The sequence below is a fragment of the Podarcis raffonei genome, chromosome 7 (genome assembly GCF_027172205.1).
Source record: "Podarcis raffonei isolate rPodRaf1 chromosome 7, rPodRaf1.pri, whole genome shotgun sequence".
NCBI lineage: Eukaryota > Metazoa > Chordata > Lepidosauria > Squamata > Lacertidae > Podarcis > Podarcis raffonei.
In genome coordinates, this window is record NC_070608.1 from 13,712,829 (window position 1) to 13,736,590 (window position 23,762).

A 23,762-nucleotide genomic window follows, 5' to 3' on the forward strand; every position below is an offset into this window, starting at 1 on the left:
CTAATCAGTCATGAGCCATAGGGAGCCACCAAGAGAGGCTTCTCCAAAGATCCCATTGATTGAGTCAAGATGTAAGGGATTAAGCAGACCTTAAGATATCATGGACTATAGCCAAGATTCCTACACTGCATGAGGTTACACTAGATCAGGCATGGCCAAACTTGGCCCTCCAGCTGTTGTTGGACTACAACTCCCATCACCCCTAGCTATCAGGACCAGTGGTCAGGGATGATGGGAATTGTAGTCCCAAAACATCTGGAGGGCTGAGTTTGGCCATGCCTGCATTAGATGATTCTTGGGATCCCTTCCAATTCTACAAGTCTATGATTCTATAAGGACTTATAACCAGACTGGTAGGGCAAGGAGGATTATGGAAGAATGAAACCACCATTTTGAGCACCCCACCAAAAAGTACTATATTTTAGATTTGGTTGGGTTCAAATCTGAGGTCAGGCAGGATTTTCAATATACAGTCAAACCTTGGTTGTCAAACGTAATCCCATCTGGAAGACCGATCGACTTCTGAAACGTTCAACAACTGAAAACTGAAAGCAAAAGCTTCAATACAATTTGTTGTTGTTTAGTCGTTTAGTTGTGTCCAACTCTTGATGACCCCATGGACCAGAGAACGCCAGGCACTCCTGTCTTCCACTGCCTCCCACAGTTTGGTCAAGCTCATGCTGGTAGCTTTGAGAACACCGTCCAACCATCTCGTCCTCTGTCATCCCCTTCTGCTTGTGCCCTCAATCTTTCCCAACATCAGGGTCTTTTCCAAGGAGTCTTCTCTTCTCATGAGGTGGCCAAAGTATTGGAGCCTCAGCTTCAGGACCTGTCCTTCCAGTGAGCACTCAGGACTGATTTCCTTCAGAATGGATAGGTTTGATCTTCTTACAGTCCATGGGACTCTCAAGAGTCTCTTCCAGCACCATAATTCAAAAGCATCAATTCTTCGGCAATCAGCCTTCTTTATGGTCCAGCTCTCACTTCCCTACCTCACTACTGGGAAAACCATAGCTTTAACAATACAGACCTTTGTCGGCAAGGTGATGTTGCTGCAATAGGGAAACTCAAAACAGAAGCCACATAGCACATTCGGCTTCTGAAAATCTTTCGAAAACCACAGCAGTTACTTCTGGGTTTTTGGCGTTCGGGAACCGAAACATACGACAACAGAGGCATTCGGGAACCGAGGTTTGACTGTACAGGGGTATGCGGTATGCAGTTCCCCCAAAAAATAATCCCAGGTAAAAGCACACACACAAACATATATATATATTTATTAAACACACATCTCCTTAATTCTTCCCTTCTCTCTCCAAACATCCCCCACTCTATACAGTTACACCTCCCTGACAACTCATACAGTGGTTGCCACAAGCTGCAATTAAGTAAGGTTACTCAGCTTTATTATATCTAATTATGAAGGCAAAAATATCTGTTCAAGCAGCTAGGTCCCTACTAGCTGGCTGAAGGGTAAGAGAACATGAAGGCAGAACTGGTTGAATTTTTTTAGGTGAGAGGTTTTTTTTAGGAAAATTAAAAAGATAAATGAAGACACATCTCATCATCTACAAGTCTGTCTCCTTTTTTCATCCCACAAAAAAAAATAATGACTCATCCGATTATGATCTTGGCACCTCTGGTTTCTGCAATAAAAAACTACCTGGTATTCCAAGATCGTTTCCTTACTTCGTTCTTTCCCTGCTCCTCAACAACCTTATCTGAATTAGCCTTTCCCCATCTTTTCTTATTGCAAATTTAGCCTACACATGGCACAAAGAGACATGGGAAAAGCTTTGCAGTTTTTCAACTTGCTGGGTAAGCAAAACCCTTGTATGGACGCCATGGGCTTCCAGAATTCCAATCTTGGTGCCCTCATCCAGCATGTGGAATCCAATGCTCCTTTCTGAATCTCTTCCAACTCTGCAATATCCCTTTTGAGATGAAGTGACCAGAACTTTTGCATTTGAAGGTCCAACTTTTGATGGCTGGTTTATACATGGCTGCTCTCACACACGGTGAAGGCCTGTGTCTTCAAAGGCTAATACCAGCTTAGATCATCTCTAGTAGGCATGTCCTTTATAAAGCATCTCTGCAGCATGTAGAAAATGTTAGCTGCTTTGCATTTTGTATCTGCAGCCTCCCTAAAAACAAACAATGCTTCTTCCCATTCAGAAGCATTGTTTCATTCATATGTGAATGAATGCACTAGCTAATTAATCAATTAAAAGTCGATATAAACTGGGGCGGGGGATCTTGAATTGGGTGACAATGGTACCCAACTTTTTTTAGCCATGCCCCACATAAGCATCTCTAAAATCCTGATTCCCCCCCCCCAGTGCCATATAATTCTTATTATTAAAAAAGTGAACTCCTATTCAGGTGGAGAAAGCCTAAAAGGCCATTCACTATTAATAATTCATTCTCGCATTGCCCCACTTAAAAATCAAATTTCAAGGGAAGTGTTTTTTATTGCAAGTGCATTATTTTATTGCAAGTGCATTTTTCGTTCTCATTTTGTATCTTTATATTTTGAACCACCCTGTCATTTTTCGGATGAAGGGTGGTATACACATTAGCATCAATCAATCAATCAATCAATCAATACTTTTACAAACCTCAGAGTTATCGTGTGGGGGTGACATTGCATTGGCAGCCAAGACCACTATTAGTATATATATATATGACAGAACTCCAGTAGTTTCTAATGAAAGCCAGATCCCATGTTGTCGAGATTGTTCTTGAAAACCATAACAGCTAGGAAGTCACTTTAAAAACAAAAAGGCTTGCTTTTTAAGAATTCCATAGGAACAACTGAAATGTAGGTTAAGGTCGTAAGGAAGCTGTCCATCAGCTCAGCATCGTCCAGCTCATTCAGAGTATCTTTTGTGATGCATTTCTAAGCACAGGCGCATGCTCTAAAACTTTGCATCTGAGCATTTTTCTTTTCTTTTTGTCCCGGTGCTTTCCCGCAAAAACCGGCTCTTTACCTCTGAAAACAATTCTGCAGCAAACCCAAATTGCAGTTTGTTCTGATTCAAGGTTGATGAGCTGCTTTTCCTGGGGAAAGCAGCAGGGCCAAAAATAAATAAAAATACATGCTCAGACACCGACCAGGAAAGTGCCATCGGAAGTACCATCCCTCCCCAGAACCAAATAGACATTTCCGGTGTCTATCGCCAGTCCTTTTCCTTCATCTCAAACACACAGCAAAGCCCTCACTCTTAATCACCACATTCCCCATGTTTGATCTATCCTGCTGGACTCTTATTGTTAAAAAAAAAAGCCAGGCAGGCCCCATCAAGCATTTCAATGCAACTCTTTCCCGCCCCCCACCCACCTAGGAATCCTGATCTCATTTCACCTCCCAGATGCCAAGGCCACTGCAGCAAGACAGAAGCTTATTATGCATCCCTGCTGAGCAGGGTGCTCTGAAAGTCGTGTTCCACCACCTACTGGACTCCACTGAAAACTGCAAGGAGACCCAAGCGTTTTTGCAATCCCATTGCTTCTGTGTGAAAGAATAAGCAAGTGCTGCAAATCTGCATATTCAGTGTGCCCAGACCAATAGGTATACAGATTTTTTTTGGGGGGGGGAGCAGTTAGTCTAGGCCAGCGGTTCTCAACCTGTGGGTCCCCAGATGTTGTTGGACTACAATGCCCATCACCCCCAGCTAGGAAGGCAAGAGCTCAGGAATGATGGGAGTTGTAGTCCAACAACATCTGGGGACCCACAGGTTGAGAACCGCTGGTCTAGGCAACTCTATGAACGACAATGGCCCTCTTCCCAGACTCTTGGCTAAGGCACTCCTCTTTCCAAGCTAGTTGCCCCACTCAAGTTGCCTTTCCCCAATGCATTATTTCTAAGTGTCACCCGGCCTGAAAGAGAACTTGCAGCAATATGGAGATGCCTCTGCCAGGACGGAAGGGGCTCCACCTTTCTACCCGGGTGAGATATGAGCGAGTGGCACCTTGGGCACCTCCTTCCGGCAACACCTGTAGCCAAGCTGGTGCCAAACATATTGCTCTGTTTTCCTTTGGGCCACATCAATGAGACGAGAAGGGGGGGGTCTTGTCATCTGGGCATCCCAGGACCTCAAGACACAATGCCCAGGCTTGTACCCTAGGGAGGTCACTTCATAATAAAATAATAATAATAATAATAATAATAATAATAATAATAATAATAATTTATTATTTATACTCCAGCCACTCTGGGCGGCTTCCAACAAAATATTAAAATACAGTAATGCCTCAAACATTAAAAGCTTCCCTAAACAGGGCTGCCTTCAGATGTCATCTAAAAGTCTGGTAGTAGTTTTTCTCTTTGACATCTGGTGGGAGGGCGTTCCACAGGGCGGGTGCCACCACGGAGAAGGCCCTCTGCCTGGTTCCCTGTAACTTGGCTTCTCGCAGTGAGGGAACCGCCAGAAGGCCTTCAGCGCTGGACCTCAGTGTCCAGGCAGAACGATGGGGGTGGAGATGCTCCTTCAGATATACTGGGCCGAGGCCGTTTAGGGCTTTAAAGGTCAGCACCAGCAGTTCTGACCTCACCCCCGGAGGCGCACTCCATTGCCTCTCGAGGCAGACAGATCACAACAACTCCCCTCACCTCAGGCAGCAGGGTGATGGTCAGGGATGAAGGGCCTTGTAGTTAAACATATGTGGGTATGGGGAGGTAGATTCTTCTTCCCCGAGTTACAGCAATCTCTTTTCCCCCGTTGTGCGGCAATGTATTTACAGGAGTTCCCAACATGGTGTCCTTCAGATGCTGTTGGACTGCAACTCCTATCAGTGCCAGCATGTGGGCAATGGACAGGGATGCTGCAAGCTGTAGTCCAGCCGTATCAGGATATTATTATTATTATTATTATTATTATTATTATTATTATTATTATTATTCCCCGCCCATCTGGTTGGGTCGCCCCATAATAAAACGTCAAACATTTACAACTTCTAAAAGCACCACTACCCCAGCATTTATATTCCAGTGCAGACGCATTCTTTTAGACCTGTTTCATAATCGGAGGATAAAAGATATTGGGAGCATCTCAGAGAAGCGAAGTCCACCTTACTCAAACAGCAACCTGATGCTTGAGACCACAAACCAAGGAGCTGCCAAGCTTGCGGACTTTCCTCTTGCTATTTTCCACTACAGTGGTACCCTCTACTTATGCGCACCTCTGGTTACGTACCCTTCGGGTTACCCACACGGCAAACCTGGAAGTATTTTTCCAGGTTTTGCAGTGCGCACATGTGCAGAAGCGCTCTACCGCGCCGCACGCATGCACAGAACAGGCACCTCTGGTTGCGAAAACCTCGGGGTCCAACCGGAGCTCCAGTACGGATCCCGTCCGCAACCAGAGGTACCACTGCACTGTATTGCAGAGCTGATTTCTCTCTCTCTCATGCCTTTTCCGCCTGCTTTAGTTAGCACCAATACTCTCTTCTTCAATCCTCTCAAAACTCTGAAATCATATAATTGTAGAATTGGAAGAGACCCTGAGGATCATCTGTGTCCAACCCCCCTGTGACGCAGGAATATGCAGCTGCCCATGTGGGAATCGAACCTGCAACCTTGGCATTATCAGCACCACGCTCTAATAACCAACTGAGCTATGGCAAAACAAATGTTGGAAGGAAATCATTGGGCTTATGCAGGGCATGCAACCAATTTGTGTGAGATGTTGTTGTCTGGGTTTGATGGACTTCGCCATCACGTTATGTGTGCCTATAAACCCATCCATCTCTTGATGGTGGATGGGCACTTAATTGGCAGAGTTGGGCAAGCTGTTCTTCAAAGAAGCTTGTCCACTATCCTCCCGCTACAAAAGCTCTTACAAGCTTCCAAGAAATCAAGGGTTCCCCAGAACGGTTCAGCGTTAGGCATGTCCTATTGCAGCAGAATTTATTGCATGCTCCTTCCAGAGAAACTGAGGTTTCAAAGACTTTAGCAAGACAACGAAAGCATGACACAGAAAGGGACAATGAAAAGCAAAGCAAAGAACTGGACTCTCTCAAGTGTGTAAAAGTTGTCTTCAACTTTTGAACACAAAGGCACATTCTTTGTCGACACTCACAATCAGCTCAGGTTAAGGGAGTAACTGCTAAATTAATCATTGGCAGATGCTATGGAAGGTACCTTCGTATCTCAGTCCTAGACATGCCAATGCAATAGCAGATTTCACAGCGTTCAATAGGATTTGCTTCCTGGTAAGCATTTAATAATACTAATTTTATTATTCTCGTTGGGTTGCCCCAGAAACTCTGGGTGGCTTCCAACACATATAAAAACGTAACGAAACATTCCACATTAAAAACTTCCCTATACAGGGCTGCTTTCATATGTCTTCTGACACCGAAACCTGTTATCATGTCTTGCATCAAATGTCAGGGTCCTGTCAGCGTGCAAATTTTCGCTTGTGCAAAGGGATTTTCCCTGTGTACACTCCACGCCCTCCCCAAATCTCTTCCGGAGGGTTGGATAAACCCCCAGAAAAGATTTCATGGGGTGCATTGGGGGAGGGGAGAGGGGAGAAGTCCAATTCCACAAGTGTAAGTCCTTGCGCTGACAAAATGCTTACATAGTGCTATGCTGGATATAAGTCCCCACTTCTCTCATTTGGACAGTATTTTTTTAAAAAAATTGAGTTGGGGGGGCACAGAGTTCTCAACAATCTCTGGACCATCTAAGACCTTGTAAAGGCAATGAGTTAGGTGCACCAAGGGACTTGCTCACAACTCCTATTATTATTAGCATTAATAATAATAATAATAATAATAATAATAATGACATTTGACATGGTATACTACAGACTGCTTTTGAAACACTTGCTGAGTTACGAAAACAGTTTGTCCCCTGGGAGAGGAGGGCTAATATTCTAGAAATACAAATACATAGCTTCAGAGGACATATGGAATTAACCATGTGGTTCTTTGGATACTGTCCTACAAATTTAAACGGTGTCAGAAGCAGGCTGGATTCCAGGGCGAGTACTAATGCAGAAAACAACTACACATTCCAGGGTGGGTATTCCATATGGCTTGTCTCAGCTTTATTTTCTAAACTAAAAGCAGTCAGGAGTAATATGCCCTTTTATTTAAAAAGGAGAAGAAGAAGAAAAAAGAGAAGGCTTTCACCAGCCAAAATGTTTGTCCCATAACAAGAGGCTATGTTGACACAGAAGGGCTATGTCAAAACACATCCCTGGAACAAAAGGTTAAAGTCCTCTGCCATATTTCATTTCCATAGGGATGTAAGTCATAATACAACAAAGCGGTGACTCAGAACCTAACACAAATCCTCTAACACGCATTAGTCATGCGACCAAACAATGCACCGAGAGTTTACAGAAAACATGTTTGAGAAGGAAAAAATAAAAATAAAACTCAGCAGGCCCAGCCAATGGGCTGCCGAAATCACATGGAAATGCATGTCTGCACTCTCCACAGGTATCAATACTGGCACTTCATCGCTTTCCAAAGGTATGTGGTGTCACCCTAGCCCAGGCTTCCTCCGAAACAGTTGCTTTCAAAATGTTCCAATGAGCCCCGACATTCCTTGTGGGAAAAATCAATAATGACAGCCATTATTCTCCCTGAAAGGAAAACTTCCCCAGGCCTACACAAAGCACACTCGGGCAACTTCTGTAGCCTAACAGGGTACCAGACCTTATTTTAACAATTTATTTTCCTGATACCTCACAATCTGTGTTGGGCAGCTGCATTGGGGAAACTAGCCGCCATCTTAATTTCCCACAGTGGCTTTGGACGTTGTTCTGGGGAGGTGTAGGAAACTAAAATAGCAGCACCTGCTGGGAAACCCAGAGCTGCCATTTTTAATTTCCCACAATGCCCCCAAGCCTAGGGTCATGGGAAACTACGGCAGCTCCTAGACTCAGCTGCCCAGGGATTGTGGGAGTGCCACTGCTGTTGCCCACTTCTGCTGCCACCAAAATGGGCCCAGCAACCTAGAAGGGGGTCCACCAGCAAGAATTCCGGCAAGAGAGCCATCAGAGGTGGGAATGGCCTCCTGCTTTCCTGCAACTACCAATCTTCCCCAGTATTGCAAGAGAAGAGGACTGTGTGTATTCTGAGGTGTACCCGTGGTTCATATGGGGCAATGATAACAGCCAACAGGCCTGTCCATCATTCCACGTGAACTGATGGAGCCACTGGAATCTTTTACAATGTGGGCAGGGTCGCTTCAGGAAGAAAAGGTAGACGCCACTCTCAGGGGAGAAGTTTTCTACTAGCTCAGCATTAGTGCATGTGGAAAGCCACAGCAGAAGGATGCAACTGATCTCAACACGCAGGCCAAAGGAAGGAGTATCTCCTTTGAGTTTGGCAGCCTTATTTAAGAAACCTGAAGTGAGATGTTCTGCGGCATACATGTTCTCATACATGCTCATGTGTCAACTTCTGCCTATCTGCTTGGTTGGGTCGGCCTGTGCAAAACCGGCAGGTAGACGCTCCTGCCACTTGCAGAGAGAAGATTTAGACGTCAGTTCTACAGTTTGCAGCTTTTTTTTACTACCAATCTACAATCCTTTAGCTGCAAGCAGTCTATACAGCTCACTACCCTACCAGGCTTTGCCATATATCTCCTCGCTGATCCACATATTTGCCTTCCTGTACATGGCTTCCCTTTATGGTCCCATTCCTCCTTCCCAGTCTGCAGACACCAGTTACCACTCAGCTTTCACGGAGTCCCAGAGCCAGCAGCTCAGGGAAGTGAAATATCAGCATCGCCGTGCACCTGACATCATGACCCTGGGGTCAGATTCCTGTTCTTCGAGGGATGAGATTGAGGACTTTCTGAGTCGGACGTGTGACGACATGTAGGGTTAGCCCCAAGGGCATGTCCATAAGATGGGGCCACTGCAGCAGTGCCCCTCCAGCCCAAGGAGGTTGCACTGCCACCCTCTTAAGCCTGAGGACTCGGTTACAGAAGTCCCAGTCGAACCAGAGTCTCCCACACTCTGCCAGAGTAAAAAACTGCTGGAGCAAGCTAGGGCTCTTTTAACTGAAGGTGCAGAACTGCTGCTCCTATATGAGGCTCAGTCTATGCTTGACTGTGTTGCTTTCTGGGAGAATTCAGGTTTGCCATGTTTGATGAGCTCAATGCTTGCATCTCAACATTTGCCAAGTTCTTGTTGTTGTTGTTGTTTAGTCGTGTCCGACTCTTCGTGACCCCATGGATCAGAGCTCGCCAAGCACTCCTGTCTTCCACTGCCTCCCGCAGTTTGGTCAAACTCATACTGGTATGTTCAAGAACACTGTCCAACCACCTCGTCCTCTGTCGTCCACTTCTCCTTGTGCCCTCCATCTCTCCCAACGTCAGGGTCTTTTCCAGGGAGTCTTCTCTTCTCAGGAGGTGGCCAAAGTCTTGGAGCCTCAGCTTCAGGATCTGTCCTTCCAGTGAGCACTCAGGGCTGATTTCCTTCAGAATGGATAGGTCTGACCTTCTTGCAGTCCATGGGACTCTCAAGAGTCTCCTCCAGCACCATAATTCAAAAGCATCAATTCTTCGGCGATCAGCCTTCTTTATGGTCCAGCTCTCACTTCCATACATCACTACTGGGAAAACCATAGCTTTCACTATACGGACCTTTGTTGGCTAGGTGATGTCTCTGCTTTATAAGATGCTGTCTAGGTTTGTCATTGCCAAGCTCTACACCCCGCCAAATGGAATACAGTCATACCTTGGTTTTTGAAAAGCTTAGTTTTGACTCCCAAACGCCGCAAACCCGGAAGTGACTGTTCTGGTTTGCAAACTATTTTTGTAAGCCAAACGTCCGATGGGGCTTCCGATTGGCTGCAGGAGCTTCCTGCAGCCAATCAAAAGCTGTGCTTTGGTTTCAGAACATTTTGGAAGTCGAATGAGCTTCCGGAACGGATTCCGTTCGACTTCCAAGGTACGACTGTATATGGTCCAACGCCTGTTCCTGAAACCTTGCAGAACTCCTCCTCTTCGCTGCTCGCATGCCCGGTTTGAGCAAGTGAACCTTGAGAAGATCAAAGAGGAGGTGCAACGACTTCCACGTGCCTTGTCTTCCCCTGCTGGTAGGTAACTGAGGATTGGTCCCACAGCAAGAAGAAAGCGAACGGGTGGTAGCAACAATGGTCGAAGGAGAGTGGTTGCACACAAGGAGGAGAGACACTCAAAATGTCTTCTTGAAGGGCCCCACCAAAACCAGGAACCAGTCTTGCATGTTCTCCACAGTTTCATCCTCCTCTCCCTTCCCAGTTAGCCATCTTGGGAAGAGTTTCAAAGCAACCCAAATGGCTATGTGCTTGCCCAGCACCTACAGAGGACATTGTTTTGCAGCCTTCTGGCACCTTCCTACTCTTGGGCAGCTGCTAGAGAAGGTTCTGGGTGTCCTTGCGTATGTAGCAACTGTTGTCCTCTTAGTCATTTTCGTACTTTTTCAGAATGGCCAAAGCTCTTAACCCTGAAAGCCACAAGCTAAAATAACTCTACACGACAAGCAGCGTGAGAGACCACAACTGAGCTTCCCCCTACGCACAGCAGCTCAGCGGAGGCACATCACAGAGCACCTCACACTTACTGTATGAAAGCTCCCAGGAAGCCATTAGGAAGGCTGACAAGCTGAAAAAAAACACCAGCAATTCTGCATTCGGACAATCCAGATTCTGCATCAAGAAAAATATGAATTATGCAACCTGTATACATATGGGATGCGGGTGGCGCTGTGGGTTAAACCACAGAGCCTAGGACTTGCCGATGAGAAGGTTGGCGGTTCGAATCCCCGCAACGGGGTGAGCTCCTGTTGCTCAGTCCCTGCTCCTGCCAACCTAGAAGTTCGAAAGCACATCAAAGTGCAAGGAGATAAATAGGTACCGCTCCGGCGGGAAGGTAAACGGCGTTTCCGTGCGCTGATCTGGTTCGCCAGAAGCAGCTTAGTCATGCTGGCCACATGACCCGGAAGCTGTACGCCGGCTCCCTCGGCCAATAAAGCAAGATGAGTGCCACAACCCCAGAGTCGGCCACGACTGAACCTAATGGTCAGGGGTCCCTTTACCTTTATACATTAGGGGTAGGTAGAAAAAAGGTCAGAAAGATCACTAGGAGACCACCGCAGCAGATCTACAAGGATTTCCAACTCCCACTTTTTGCTGAACAACAACAGCTCCCCCTGCTCCACTAAATTAGACAGCTAGGATCCCTGGTCCGTAGAAACTCAGGTACAAATTGCACATTACCTTTGGAACATTCCAGTGTGTGCATCACAGAGCATAGCAGGAAATTGGCCCTGCACCTTGGGCCACCATATTGCACCCGACTATAATTAGTGGAACTTGGAGATCTAATAAAATGGGGCAGGGACTCCAAATATTGCTGGACTCCAACTCTCATCAGACCCAGCCAGCATAGGCAATGACAGAGATGATGGAAACTGTAGTCCAACAACATCTAGAAGGCCACAGCATCCCCACATCTGTAATTTTAGAAGCCACAGATTCTGTAAGGCTGAAGTCTGTGACGTGATTATGCAAAATGGGGGAATAATAATTTCTTGGTTTTGCATAATTAATTCTGCACATTATTGTTTTCCCTATTAATTTTTCTTTTGCCGTTTGGGATGTGTAAGGAGCGTTTGAGGGTCCTCAATTCTCTCCCCGCCACCGCTAGATGTCTTATTCAGCCTGACTTCTGTGATTTCAGTGAGGATGGCCCATTCATTCTGAAGGCATATGGGCTCGATGAACTAAGTTGCCATCTGTCATTCACTTCAAAGGGGTGTGTTCAGGAAAGTTCCCCAGCAAATTGCGCCATTTCTAGTTACACTTTAGAAATGTTGAACCGGCGTTGGAAAAAATCAAAATGCAGGTTATCAGCCTACATGGCATTTTTTCGCTATCTGCTTAAAGGAGAAAAGAAAGAACACTTGGGATGTTAATAGATTATAAAAATGCAGGAAAGGATTTTTACCCATTTCAGAGTTTTAGCACTTCAAAAATGCAGACCAACCGGATTTGGAAAATGAAACTTATCAGAGCTTTAGCTCACAACAGGACTCGATTTATTCAGAGAGAAGCTTATTGCCCCAGACTTGGAAGGATTAGCAAAATGCCACAAATACTATAACTGGAAGATTAAAAAACATTGTGTTTCCAACGCTTCCTGTGGAGGGGGGGGGAGTTGCAACAAAAAGGAGTCCAACTGTGTCCCTCTCTCACTTTCCACAATTACAATGCAAAGTGAATTTAGCTACGTTTTTCAGCCTTTGAAACATCAACAAGAAATTGGGGTGGGGGGGTGGAGAGAAATAATTGTCACATTAAAAGAGTAACCCCGTGGCATACAGAAAGTGGGTCCAGAAAAGGTTTTCTCCCTCTCTCATAACACTAGGACTTGGGGATACCCAATGAAGCTGAACGCCAGAGGATTCAGCACAGGGGGACGCAGGTGGCGCTGTGGTCTAAACCACCAAGCCTTTTGGGCTTGCCGATCGGAAGGTCGGCGGTTCGAATCCCTGCGACGGGGTGAGCTCCCGTTGCTCTGTCCCAGCTTCTGCCAACCCAGCAGTTCGAAAGCATACCAGTGCAAGTAGATAAATAGTGCATTTACTCGAGTCTAATGCGCCACTGAATCTAATGTGCACCTCAAGTTTCAGAACCTTAGAACCCCAAAAAGGGTATTTGCTGGTGAATATAAATGTGCCATCGAATCTAATGGGCACCTTAATTTTCGCAACATAATTTGGCCCAAAAAGGTGAGCATTAGATTTGAGTAAACACAGGAGGTACCACTGTGATAGGAAGGTAAACGGCGTTTCCATGAGCTCTGGCACTCGTCACTGTCCTCCGTGTGCCAGCAGCGATTTACTCTCGCTGGCCACATGACCTGGAAAAGCTATCTGTGGACAAATGCCGGCTCCCTTGGCCTGAAAAGTGAGATGAGCGCCGCAACCCCATAGTCACCTTTGACTGGACTTAACTGTCCAGGGGTCCTTTATTTTTAACCATGCAGTACATAGCTAAACTATGGCATTTGCCTCCACCGAAAGCAGCGATGGTCACCAATTTGGAAGGCTTTTAATAATAATAATGGGGAAAAAATATTTATAACCCGCCCTCACAAGCCGAAGCCGGGCTCAGAGCGGCTAACAACAGTAAGAGTAATACAGTTTACATAAAATCACAATCTATTAATTGAAATACATTCTAAAATTAATTCATTCTAGAATCAATTCAGAATCAAATTAATGGCAACCATTGGGCTAGGGTTCTATGAGGATTACCAAAGGATGGGGTCAGACTGTGCCTTGGCCAATGGCCTGGTGGAACAGCTCTGTCTTGCAGGCCCTGTGGAAAGATGTCAAGTCCCGCAGGGCCCTAGTCTCTTGTGACAGAGCATTCCACCAGATTGGGGCCACAGCCGAAAAAGCCCTGGCTCTGATTGAGGCCAGCCTAACCTCCCTGTGGCCCAGGATCTCCAAGATGTTTTTGTTTGAAGACCGTAAGGTCCTCCGTGGGAGAGGCGGTCCTGTAGGTACCAGAGTCCTAGGCCGTATAGGGCTTTAAAGGTAAAAATCAGCACCTTAAACCTGATCCTATAGTTCACCAGGAGCGGGTTAGAAAATCACGGAGAAGGAGGCTACTAGCCAAGATGGCTGTGTGCTGCCTCCACGGCTAGAGGCAATGCTCCCGAATACCAAGTGAGCAACCTCACTGTGAGGGACGCGGGTGGCGCTGTGGGCTAAACCGCCGCGCCTAGGACTTGCTGATCGGATGGTTGGTGGTTTGAATCCCCGCGACAGGGTGAGCGCCCGTTGTTCGGTCCCAGCTCCTGCCCACCTAGCAGTTCGAAAGCACCTCAAAAGTGCAAGTAGATAAATAGGGACCGCTCTCCGGCGGGAAGGTAAACGGCGTTTCCGTGTGCTGCTCTGCTTCGACAGTAGCGGCTTAGTCACGCTGGCCACATGACTCGGAAGCTGTCTGCGGACAAGAGCTGGCTCCCAGCCTCTTGAGCGAGATGAGCACGCAACCCCAGAGTCGGTCACGACTGGACCGTATGGTCAGGGGTCCTTTACCTTTTTTAACCTCACTGTGACCGCATGCTGTTGACAGGTGAGCAGCCTCGAACGGCTAGAGCCTGACTAAAAAGAGGACCTCTCAGCTCAGCCTACAACATCCTTATTTCAAGCCATGTTGCATGGTTGCTTTTCACTCCTATAAGAAAAACGTAAGCCCTGCAAGTTGGAGAACACAGCGGCAGCAGCGAATGCAAAACCCACCTCCCACTTCCAACACACGGCTCCCCCCCCGACAGGGATCTCATAGGAATGGGCAGTACAGCTGTGATGTGGGTTTTCCATAAAATTTCCCTACCCACATTAAGGTCGTTTGCATTGGGGAATATTCCATTTGCAAGGGCAAATTTTCTGATGCTTTAGAGAGCGATCTAATTTAGTGCCTTTATTTGCTTTCAGGAAACAAAGGTAAAACAGATAATAACACACTGAAACCAAACCTGCCTAATAATGTATTTGCAACTGACGTATATCTGTGGTTACTAATAACTTATGAAAACAGAAACTTCTTTGTTGAAAATTAAGGCACTGGGAAAATTCCTGCCCCACATCACTGGAGAAGAGCGCAAAAGATATCTTGTCTGCACACTGGTATCGACGATACGAAAGTCTTCCCTCCCTCATCACAAGCAAACCATAATGGAAGGCACTTTCTCAACATAAATGAATGGATAAGGAGGAGGATCTAGGGCAATCAGAGAGGAGCCGGTCTACCCCATTTTCTTTCAGAATACACCATTTAATTTCCTCTCCCCGCTGCTTTTCCAGGGGAAAAAGACGCCCTTAGCAATCTGGTTAGCATTTTGTGGCAACTGAATATATTCCATCCTCATTGGAATGTACTGTATTTCCCCCCAAAAAAAAATTAATAAAAAATTTGTACTAATGTAATGGCGCTGTGAGTCAAACCACAGAGCCTAGGACTTGCTGATCAGAAGGTCGGCGGTTCAAATCCCCGCAACAGGATGAGCTCCTGTTGCTCGGTCCCTGCTCCTGCCCATCTAGCAGTTCGAAAGCACATCAAAGTGCAAGTAAATAGGTACCGCTCCGGCAGAAAGGTAAATGGCGTTTCCGTGCGCTGACCTGGCTCGCCAGAAGCGGTTTAGTCATGCTGGCAACATGACCACATGACTGTCCAGCAGCTCTTACTGTCAGGAAGTTCTTCCTAATGTTTAGGTGGAATCTTCTTTCTTGTAGTTTGGATCCATTGCTCCGTGTCCGCTTCTCTGGAGCAGCAGAAAACAACCTTTCTCCCTCCTCTACAGCCAGGGATGATGGGAGTTGTAGTTCATACGCCGGCTATACGCCGGCTCCCTCGGCCAATATACGCCGGCTCCCTTGGCCAATAAAGCGAGATGAGCGCCGCAACCCCAGAGTCGGCCACGACTGGACCTAATGGTCAGGGGTCCCTTTACCCCTTTACCTAATGGCTTGGTTGCCCAGACCATGACTTAGCACCTTCTATGTACAAGGTATGTGGTCCTTCACAGAGTCACAGTCAGTCTTCATTTCTAGTTTGGAGAAATCACCAGACAGGCCAGTTTACCAAACCAAGAATGGCTTCTAAGACAATGGTTTGAATGACGGATGGGGAGATGCGGAGAAGCTTAGGAAAGGAAGTATAGGGAAGAACTGGAACCCCACTTTCCCCACCCTCCATCTAATTGATGGATCTCTGAGACGAGGGTGGGGAACCACTGCCCTTTCAGATGTTGATGAACTACAACTCCCATCATCCCTGGCTGTAGAGGAGGGAGAAAGGTTGTTTTCTGCTGCTCCAGAGAAGCGGACACGAAGCAATGGATCCAAACTACAAGAAAGAAGATTCCACCTAAACATTAGGAAGAACTTCCTGACAGTAAGAGCTGTTTGACAGTGGAATTTGCTGCCAAGGAGTGTGGTGGAGTCTCCTTCTTTGGAGGTCTTTAAGCAGAGGCTTGACAACCATATGTCAGGAGTGCTCTGATGGTGTTTCCTGCTTGGCAGGGGGTTGGACTCGATGGCCCTTGTGGTCTATTCCAACTCTATGATTCTATGAACATCTGGAGGGCCAAAAGTCCCTCACCCCTGTTCCAAGAATGACTTCTATAATCTGATTTGGGGAAAGAACTACTATAAATAAGGTGGGGGGGTTTGATTATTTTCTCTCCCTTTCAGGCTACTGACGTGACACAGGTGATTCACTCAGGTATATGCGGACAAGCAGGCTATAAAACATTGTTGTGGGTGATAATACCTTTTATGGGCTAATTTGCAAAGTTATGGCAACACGAAGATCATTGGGAGGGGAAATCAAATCAGTAGGGCTATGGATTGGGATTACTGGTGAATTTCAGTTTCCCCACTAACATATTCCCCACTTGTGGCTGTGTAAAAGTTGCTTTGCCAAATTACCATCCTGCTGTAGCCATTCCTACAAACAACCGACCAGGAAGTGTGCTATTTTTCAAGGCTTAGGGTAATGATGTTTTTACCGACACTGCGTGAAAGTGCCACTTAGCAACTGTGTTACTGGAAGTTTTATGGGTTATATTCTTCCAGGACATTACCTTCTGTTCTCGTACCCATGAAACTTAGTTTCCTCATATTGTGCAACTAATCGATCTTGAACCTGAATATTCTTCTTGGGCAACTCTTCGTCTTGATCCTGAATATTCAGAGAGATTCCCATCAGGATGAATTTCGCAAATCTTCCTGCTTCAAACAGTTATATAATAAATGCTGCAGAGAAGGAAGACATTCCACCTCTAGCACTTCCCACCAGAAGTTAATCGTTGCCTGGAAGTCCCTCCCTCCTCCAATCAGCAATCAGTTAGCCTCTTGCATCAGTCTAATTCATTCTACAACCCCCAAAACTGCAAGGAGTTGGGGTATATTCGGGGGGGGCACACATTGGTTACTGTTACTGATCTTATTTTTTTTTGCATCTTTATTTTAGATCTTATTATGATTCATGTGGAAATGGTTAGTTTGGCTGTGTACTTTCTGATGCTTTATCTATTGTTTATGACTGCTTTTATGTTTGAAATTACATGATTTGTTTCATATTGTAAGGTAAAAGGTAAAAAGGTAAAGGACCCCTGGACAGTTAAGTCCAGTCAAAGGCGACTATGGGGTTGCAGCGCTCATCTTGCTTTATAGGCCAAGGGAGCCAGAGTTTGTTCACAGACAGCTTTCCGGGTCATGTGGCCAGAATGACTGAACTGCTTCTGGCGCAACTGAACACTGTGATAGAAACCAGAGCGCACGGAAATGCCATTTACCTTCCCGCCAGAGTGGTACCTATTTATCTACTTGCACTGGCATGCTTTCGAACTGCTAGGTTGGCAGGAGCAGGGACCGAGAAGCGGGAGCTCACCTGGTCGTGAGGATTCGAACCGCCAACTTTCTGATCAGCAAGCCCAAGAGGCTCAGTAGTTTAGACCACAGCACCACCCACGTCCCCCCCAGCCCGGCCGAGTATGATTTTAACTATGGGAAGGTAGCATACAAATAAAATCATGACGATGATGGAGGCAATGTGCGGCTGCAGTCGAAGGTTGCCTGGAGTTCCTCAAGAACATATTCTGTGCATATTCAAGATGACTTGGAAACTTCAGTTGGTCCAAAATGCAGCAGCTGGTGTTCCGCTTGCTTTAAAACAGCTGCACCGGTTGCAAGTCCATTTCCAGGCACAATTCAAAGTGCTTGCATTAGTGTTTCAAAGCCCCAAATGACTTCAAATCATAGAACTGTAGAGTTGGAAGGGACCCTGAGGGTCATCTAGTCCAACCCCCTGCAATGGAGGAATCTTTTTGCCTAACATGGGGGCTCAAACCTACGACCCTGAGATTAAAAGTCTCATGCTCTATCAACCGAACTTAGGCCTCAAATATCTGAAAGATACTTGTGTGAAAATCCATACACCTTCTTAATTTTGTCTACTGCTGATATTTTTGCAAGAAATTTTCCCCAAATGCATTTTTCTGTGGAATACATGCATTTTCTTTGTGCACTTTCCTCTAACGTTTATGCAGACTTTTTAAAACTGGAGAACAGCACCTCAGAATTCAGAGACTTGCACGTTCCAGAAGACGTGTTTCAGTCCACGTGCCAGGTTACAAATTGAAAATCTTGTAGACTGGCATTAAAATGCAGACCCAACTAATTTCTCCACCATCCCTATTAACTCTGCACGGGCAAATGAATGCAATTTCCTCCAGGTGCCTGAACAGAGGAAGGGCTTTTGCTTCTCTCATAACCAACATGCAAACAGAAAGGGAGAATCAAAGCTCTTTTGTTCCTCCTTTGCCAGCCCAACACATTTCTAGCCAGCAGAAATTCCTTACCAGCCAGGTAGACAAGTTACAGCCTTGGGGAAGTTAGATGGTAAAATCGAGGAGAGAAATTCTTACGTAACAGAAATCTGCTGTCAGACCTAAGTTCTCTGTGTTTGTGTGAATGTACGTGATACGGAAACTTGCAAATTCTGAACTGTACACCCTCAGAACAGAGTTGGCTTCTTGAGGAGTAAAACTCTGGCTTTCAAAAAGAGATTTGGCTTTCAAAGAGGATAAGACAAATTCATGGCTGGGATAAGGTTATCTGTGGCTGCTAGCCATGATATCTATCTATTGTAGGCTCCAATGTCAGAGGTAGCATGCTTCTGAAACTACAGAAAGCAGCTGGTTGGTCGCTGGACTCGATCCAGCAAGGCTCTCCTTAGGTTCTTAAGATAACTGAGATCCGTCCAATTTGTTGTTAGCTAATCCTAGTTAAAGCTATGGTTTTCCCAGTAGTGATGTATGGAAGTGAGAGCTGGACAATAAAGAATTGATGCTTTTGAGTTATGGTGCTGGTGGAGACTCTTGAAAGTCCCATGGACTGCAAGAAGACCAAACCTATCCATTCTGAAGGAAATCAGCCCTGAGTGCTCACTGGAAGGACGGATCCTGAAGCTGAGGCTCCAATACTTTGGCCACCTCATGAGAAGAGAAGACTCCCTGGAAAAGACCCTGATGTTGGGAAAGATTGAGGGCACAAGGAGAAGGGGACGACAGAGGACGAGATGGTTGGACAGTGTTCTCGAAGCTACTAACATAAGTTTGACCAAACTGCGGGAGGCAGTGGAAGACAGCTCTGGTCCCGAAGAGTCAGACACAACTAAACGACTAAACAACAACAATCCTGGCATGTAAAGAGCTGCATAGAAGATATATTTGTGCATTTTGGTCACACCTTTATCATGCCCGTAGTGCAACCCTATGATCAAGCAAATAGGAAAGTGGATCTAAGGAAGTAAGTTGTGTTTGGTCTTTGCCATTGGACAGACCAATTACACACACACACACACACACCCCAACAACACCGCCACAACCCCTCTCTACTTGCCCATTACGGCTTGCTTCGCTTTGGTAATGCTGTATATAAAAGAGGATCCGGTCTTTTGCTTTCTTCCTGAAAGCTAAGCCAAATAATGGCATCATTGTTTATGTTCTTGGTCTTTAAAAGGGTGTTGGTTAACTTGGAAGTGGAAGAGAGAGAGAGAGAGAGAGAGAGAGAGAGAGAGAGAGAGAAATACAGTAGTTCAAACGTACTAGAAAGGAGAAGTAGCGCAAGGTAAGTCATTTTACAGGTGAGATAAATGTCTCACAGAAGGGAGTTTCCACTCCTGATCAAACAAAGGGTTTCCCACAGTCCGTTGCTGGAAACATCACAATAATCCAATGGCTCATTTCTTACTCAGCGGGTTGCTGAATCAATCAAAAGAGGATGTTGGTACAGTTCACCTGCTGTTTCGCTCCAACAGCAGCTTAAGTCAACAGCAACTCGGCTTTCAAAGCCACGCAACTGTATGAATTACTGACAATCCTTCATTTTCATCAGACATGTTTATTGTTTTATAAGTAGCACGGGGTAAAGGGTTATTTGAGGCAGGAGAGAGAGAGAGAAAGAAAAAAAGAGTTGAACTCCAGGAACTGGCAGATATCTCACAGTGACTTGCATATTGTTCACAAGTCAGCTGAACATGGCTACTAAAATCCACCAAAAATTTGCTTCACCTCAACCTTTAACCTCTAGCATTTCTGGGGAATGTCCCCTGTCTGAAACCCCAGAGAGTCACTGCTGGTCAGTGAAGGATAGACTGAGCTAGATGAACCAATAAGGCAGCTTCCTATGCTCTTCTGTACTGCCAAACTTCAGTTTTATCCAGTTTGTCAGAATACCTTTCAAATCAGTGTGCCTCTGTAGGGGTCATACAACTTGTTCCACATGTAACGTGACAGTTGTCGCTTACCTGATTCACAGTGTCTTCAACTGCTTCCATATAGTGGTTCATTTCTCTGCTCATTGCAGCGTATTCCAACATCACCCTTTCCATTTCATCAACCTCTTTCATGTCATCTGCAAAATAAACGATTTATTTTGTGTGTGTTTTTAAAAAAATAAAGGCATTTGTTCTTCCAGACCTAGTGAGCTCATGGCTCTAAAGGAGTCAGACAAACACCAGAGACAGGATGAGAGGAAGAAGAAAAAACACTTGAGAGGTGGAAGAAAAAACTGAAAACAATAAATTGATTTCAACATTAAGGCGGCAGTTCTCCAAGTGCTGTGTTGCAGTCTAAAGCTCTAACCCAGGGGTCAGCAAACTTTTTCAGCAGGGGGCCGGTCCACTGTCCCTCAGACCTTGTGGGGGGCCAGACTATATTTGGGGGGGGAGTGAACGAATTCCTAGGCCCCACAAATAACCCAGAGATGCATTTTAAATAAAAGCACACATTCTACTCATTCTACACTGATTCGCAGACCATCCGCAGGCCAGATTGAGAAGGCGATTGGGCCGGATCCAGCCCCCCGAGCCTTAGTTTGCTTACCCATGCTCTAACCATACATTTAAAACAAAGGATGTACAGGCCTCATGAGTGGCAGAAGAAGAAGAATTTCTTATTCTTTGTTTCCAAAGCTAGCAGATATTTTGCACTTCAGGGTGGTAACACCAGAGTATTATCACTGTCAAATCAACATGGATACAGATAACCATTCACCAGCTGTTCACCTGACACACTGCACGTCAATCACTTGCTATGCTAGTTGTATAACTTTGATGGGCAGTAGGGATATTTCTCCTCGCTTCGTGGGGAGACACAAAATAAATTTACCAAGTGGTTACAGTTGGATGAGAGGTTCTCCACAATTAGCCCTCTCTCTTTTAAAAAACCTTCTCCCCGTTTCATCCTCTCAACAACCCTGCCAGGTAGGCTGGGTTGAGAGGAACTAGGCCAGTAAACTTCATTGCCAGCTGGGTTTGAACTCATGTCTCCTCAGATCTCTAACCGCCACAGCTCATTGGCTTCCCACAACGGTTTTATTCTAAATACCGTATTTTTTGCTCTATAAGACTCACTTTTTCCCTCCTAAAAAGTAAGGGGAAATGTGTGCGCGTCTTATGGAGCGAATGCAGGCTGCGCAGCTATCCCAGAAGCCAGAACAGCAAGAGGGATTGCTGCTTTCACTGTGCAGCGATCCCTCTTGCTGTTCTGGCTTCTGAGATTGAGAATATTTTTTTTCTTGTTTTCCTCCTAGGTGCGTCTTTTGGTCTGGTGCGTCTTATAGAGAGAAAAATACGGTAACTGCTTTTATTTATTTTCACAGCCCAGAAGATAAATTTTGAGGAAACAATTGCTACAGCAGTCAACGACTGATAAAATGACAGACTTCTGTCATGCCATGTGTTTCGTTTGTCTGCTCTAAGAGATCGCACGACGTTTTCCCATGAGTGCTGGATGGATTCCTGCCACAGCCTGAACCATTTAGGTATTCCATAAACATTTGCCGTCTGTTATAAAAGGAATATGGATTCGTGTTTGGCATAATGGTTTTATTCCAAAATGTTTGTTGTTTTCCTGCCCACCACTACCAAGAGTATTTTATTCATCCCCTTCAAACACTTCCCCACTTCAACTTTGTCAACGTACATTTTGTCATACAACATGACAGGTGTTTTCCAGGTTCTTCAAACGTTATGTTTTTACAGCTTTTGCAATCAAAAGTCACTCTGCAGTTCTTGGGCAACCTCAACTAATGCATTACTCAGAGAGACACTTCCCAGATCTTTTTATGCAAGAAAGACGGTGAGAGAGGGAGAAAGAGTGTGTGTCTGTGTGTAATTTCAGTTACCAACACCTAGTCATTAGGCAATCAGGGTATTTTGTGCAGAAGTTATATTTAGTGACTCATCACATTGCCTGAGAAATATTTAATAGAAACACAAATGCCCTCTCTTGTCGAACTACGCTTTAGACTATAATTAGTCCCCATTCTTATAAATGCCAGCGTTCTAACATCAAAACTTGAGTCAGCGTTTTCTAACCCACAGGAAATAATGGGAGGTGTGCTTGGAGCTGGAAGTGTCCCAACAAGAAGCTGTGCCTTACCCGTAGAAATTAGCAGCCCAAAAGATTTGTGTTTTTCTCCCCCACAAAGGCAGTATATTCTATCTTTTAAGATCCATCTAATAATGATAATAATAATTTCTTATTTATGCCCCGCCCATCTGGCTGGGTTTCCCCAGCCCAACTTCCAATCTTGACTTTTTACCTTTCTCCCCAATTGCCCTTTTCTTCATCGCAACACGAAATCTGCTGCATCGCATTTCGCGGAAAGGATGTGCACATGGTGCAAAAGTCCAGAGTTAACGTCTCTGCCAGTTGTGCAATCTCCTTCCTCAGCAAAACACACACAAGTTGTGTGACAAGCCCTCTGCTGGCCATGATGTTAGATCTCTGCCAGTTCCTTCCTAACAAGTCTAATGGGGCAACCCAGCCAGATAGGTGGGATATGATGATGATGATGATGATGATAATGGAGGTGGCTATGTGAACAGCCCATGCCGAATGGAGAAATACACTACCTCATGCGCTTGAGCAACCCACATTTAGTTTATGCTGCAATCCCACTTGCATAATGTTGACCTTGGAAGGTTACACTCAGCTGCCAGATTTGACTACCTCAATGCATTCTAGGTGGGGTTGCATTATGGAAACGGCAATGGGCCCAAAGTGTAGGTCCAGGAGGCTGGTTCATGCCAGACAATTAGAGGATATTACGGGGAAGGGTTGCAGCTCGGTAGTGGAGCAACAGCTCTGTGTGCACAAGGCCTAGGGGTGAAGCCTTGGTGTTTCCACATTCACACGAAGTACAGGCAACAACCAACTTAGGTGTGTTTGATTGCACAGGCATGCACAGTGCTGAACCCGGAAGTAGCTGCCAGGGGTGGAACAGCGCAGAACGGGCTTACGCATGTGGGGGTCCGAACCATAACCTCCAATCAAAACAAGGACTGCCTGCACTAAACCATGGTGTGTTTTCACAAATGTATGGTTTGTTTGAATGTCTGAATCCGGCCAACCAGACTAACTTGTAGCTTCATGCTACTCACAGAACCATGAGCGAAATGCAGAAAGAGATCCCCCTTCAAATAATAATAATAATGATGATGATGATGATGATGATGATACTTATTCAAAGATACAGTGGTACCTTTGGTTGTGAATGGGATCCGTTCCGGAGGCCCGTTCGCAACATGAAAAGAACGCAACCCGCAGCGGAGCGTCTGCACATGCGTGGGTTGCGATTTGCCGCTTTTGCGCATGCGCGTGAAGTCATTTTGTGCTTCTGCGCATGCGGCAAAACCCGGAAGTAACGCTTTCCGGTACTCCCGGG

At 45.7% G+C, this 23,762-nt stretch overlaps 1 protein-coding gene across 3 annotated transcripts in view; it reads right to left on the reverse strand.

The window, feature by feature from the left end:
* NSMCE2 (NSE2 (MMS21) homolog, SMC5-SMC6 complex SUMO ligase) overlaps positions 1-23,762 on the reverse strand; it is a 206,518-nt gene that overhangs the window by 159,545 nt on the left and 23,211 nt on the right. For all 3 annotated transcript variants that reach the window (XM_053395323.1, XM_053395321.1, XM_053395322.1), the window contains exon 3: positions 20,338-20,444. In XM_053395323.1, coding sequence (XP_053251298.1) covers positions 20,338-20,444 — 107 coding nt within the window. The remainder of the gene's footprint in view (positions 1-20,337; positions 20,445-23,762) is intronic.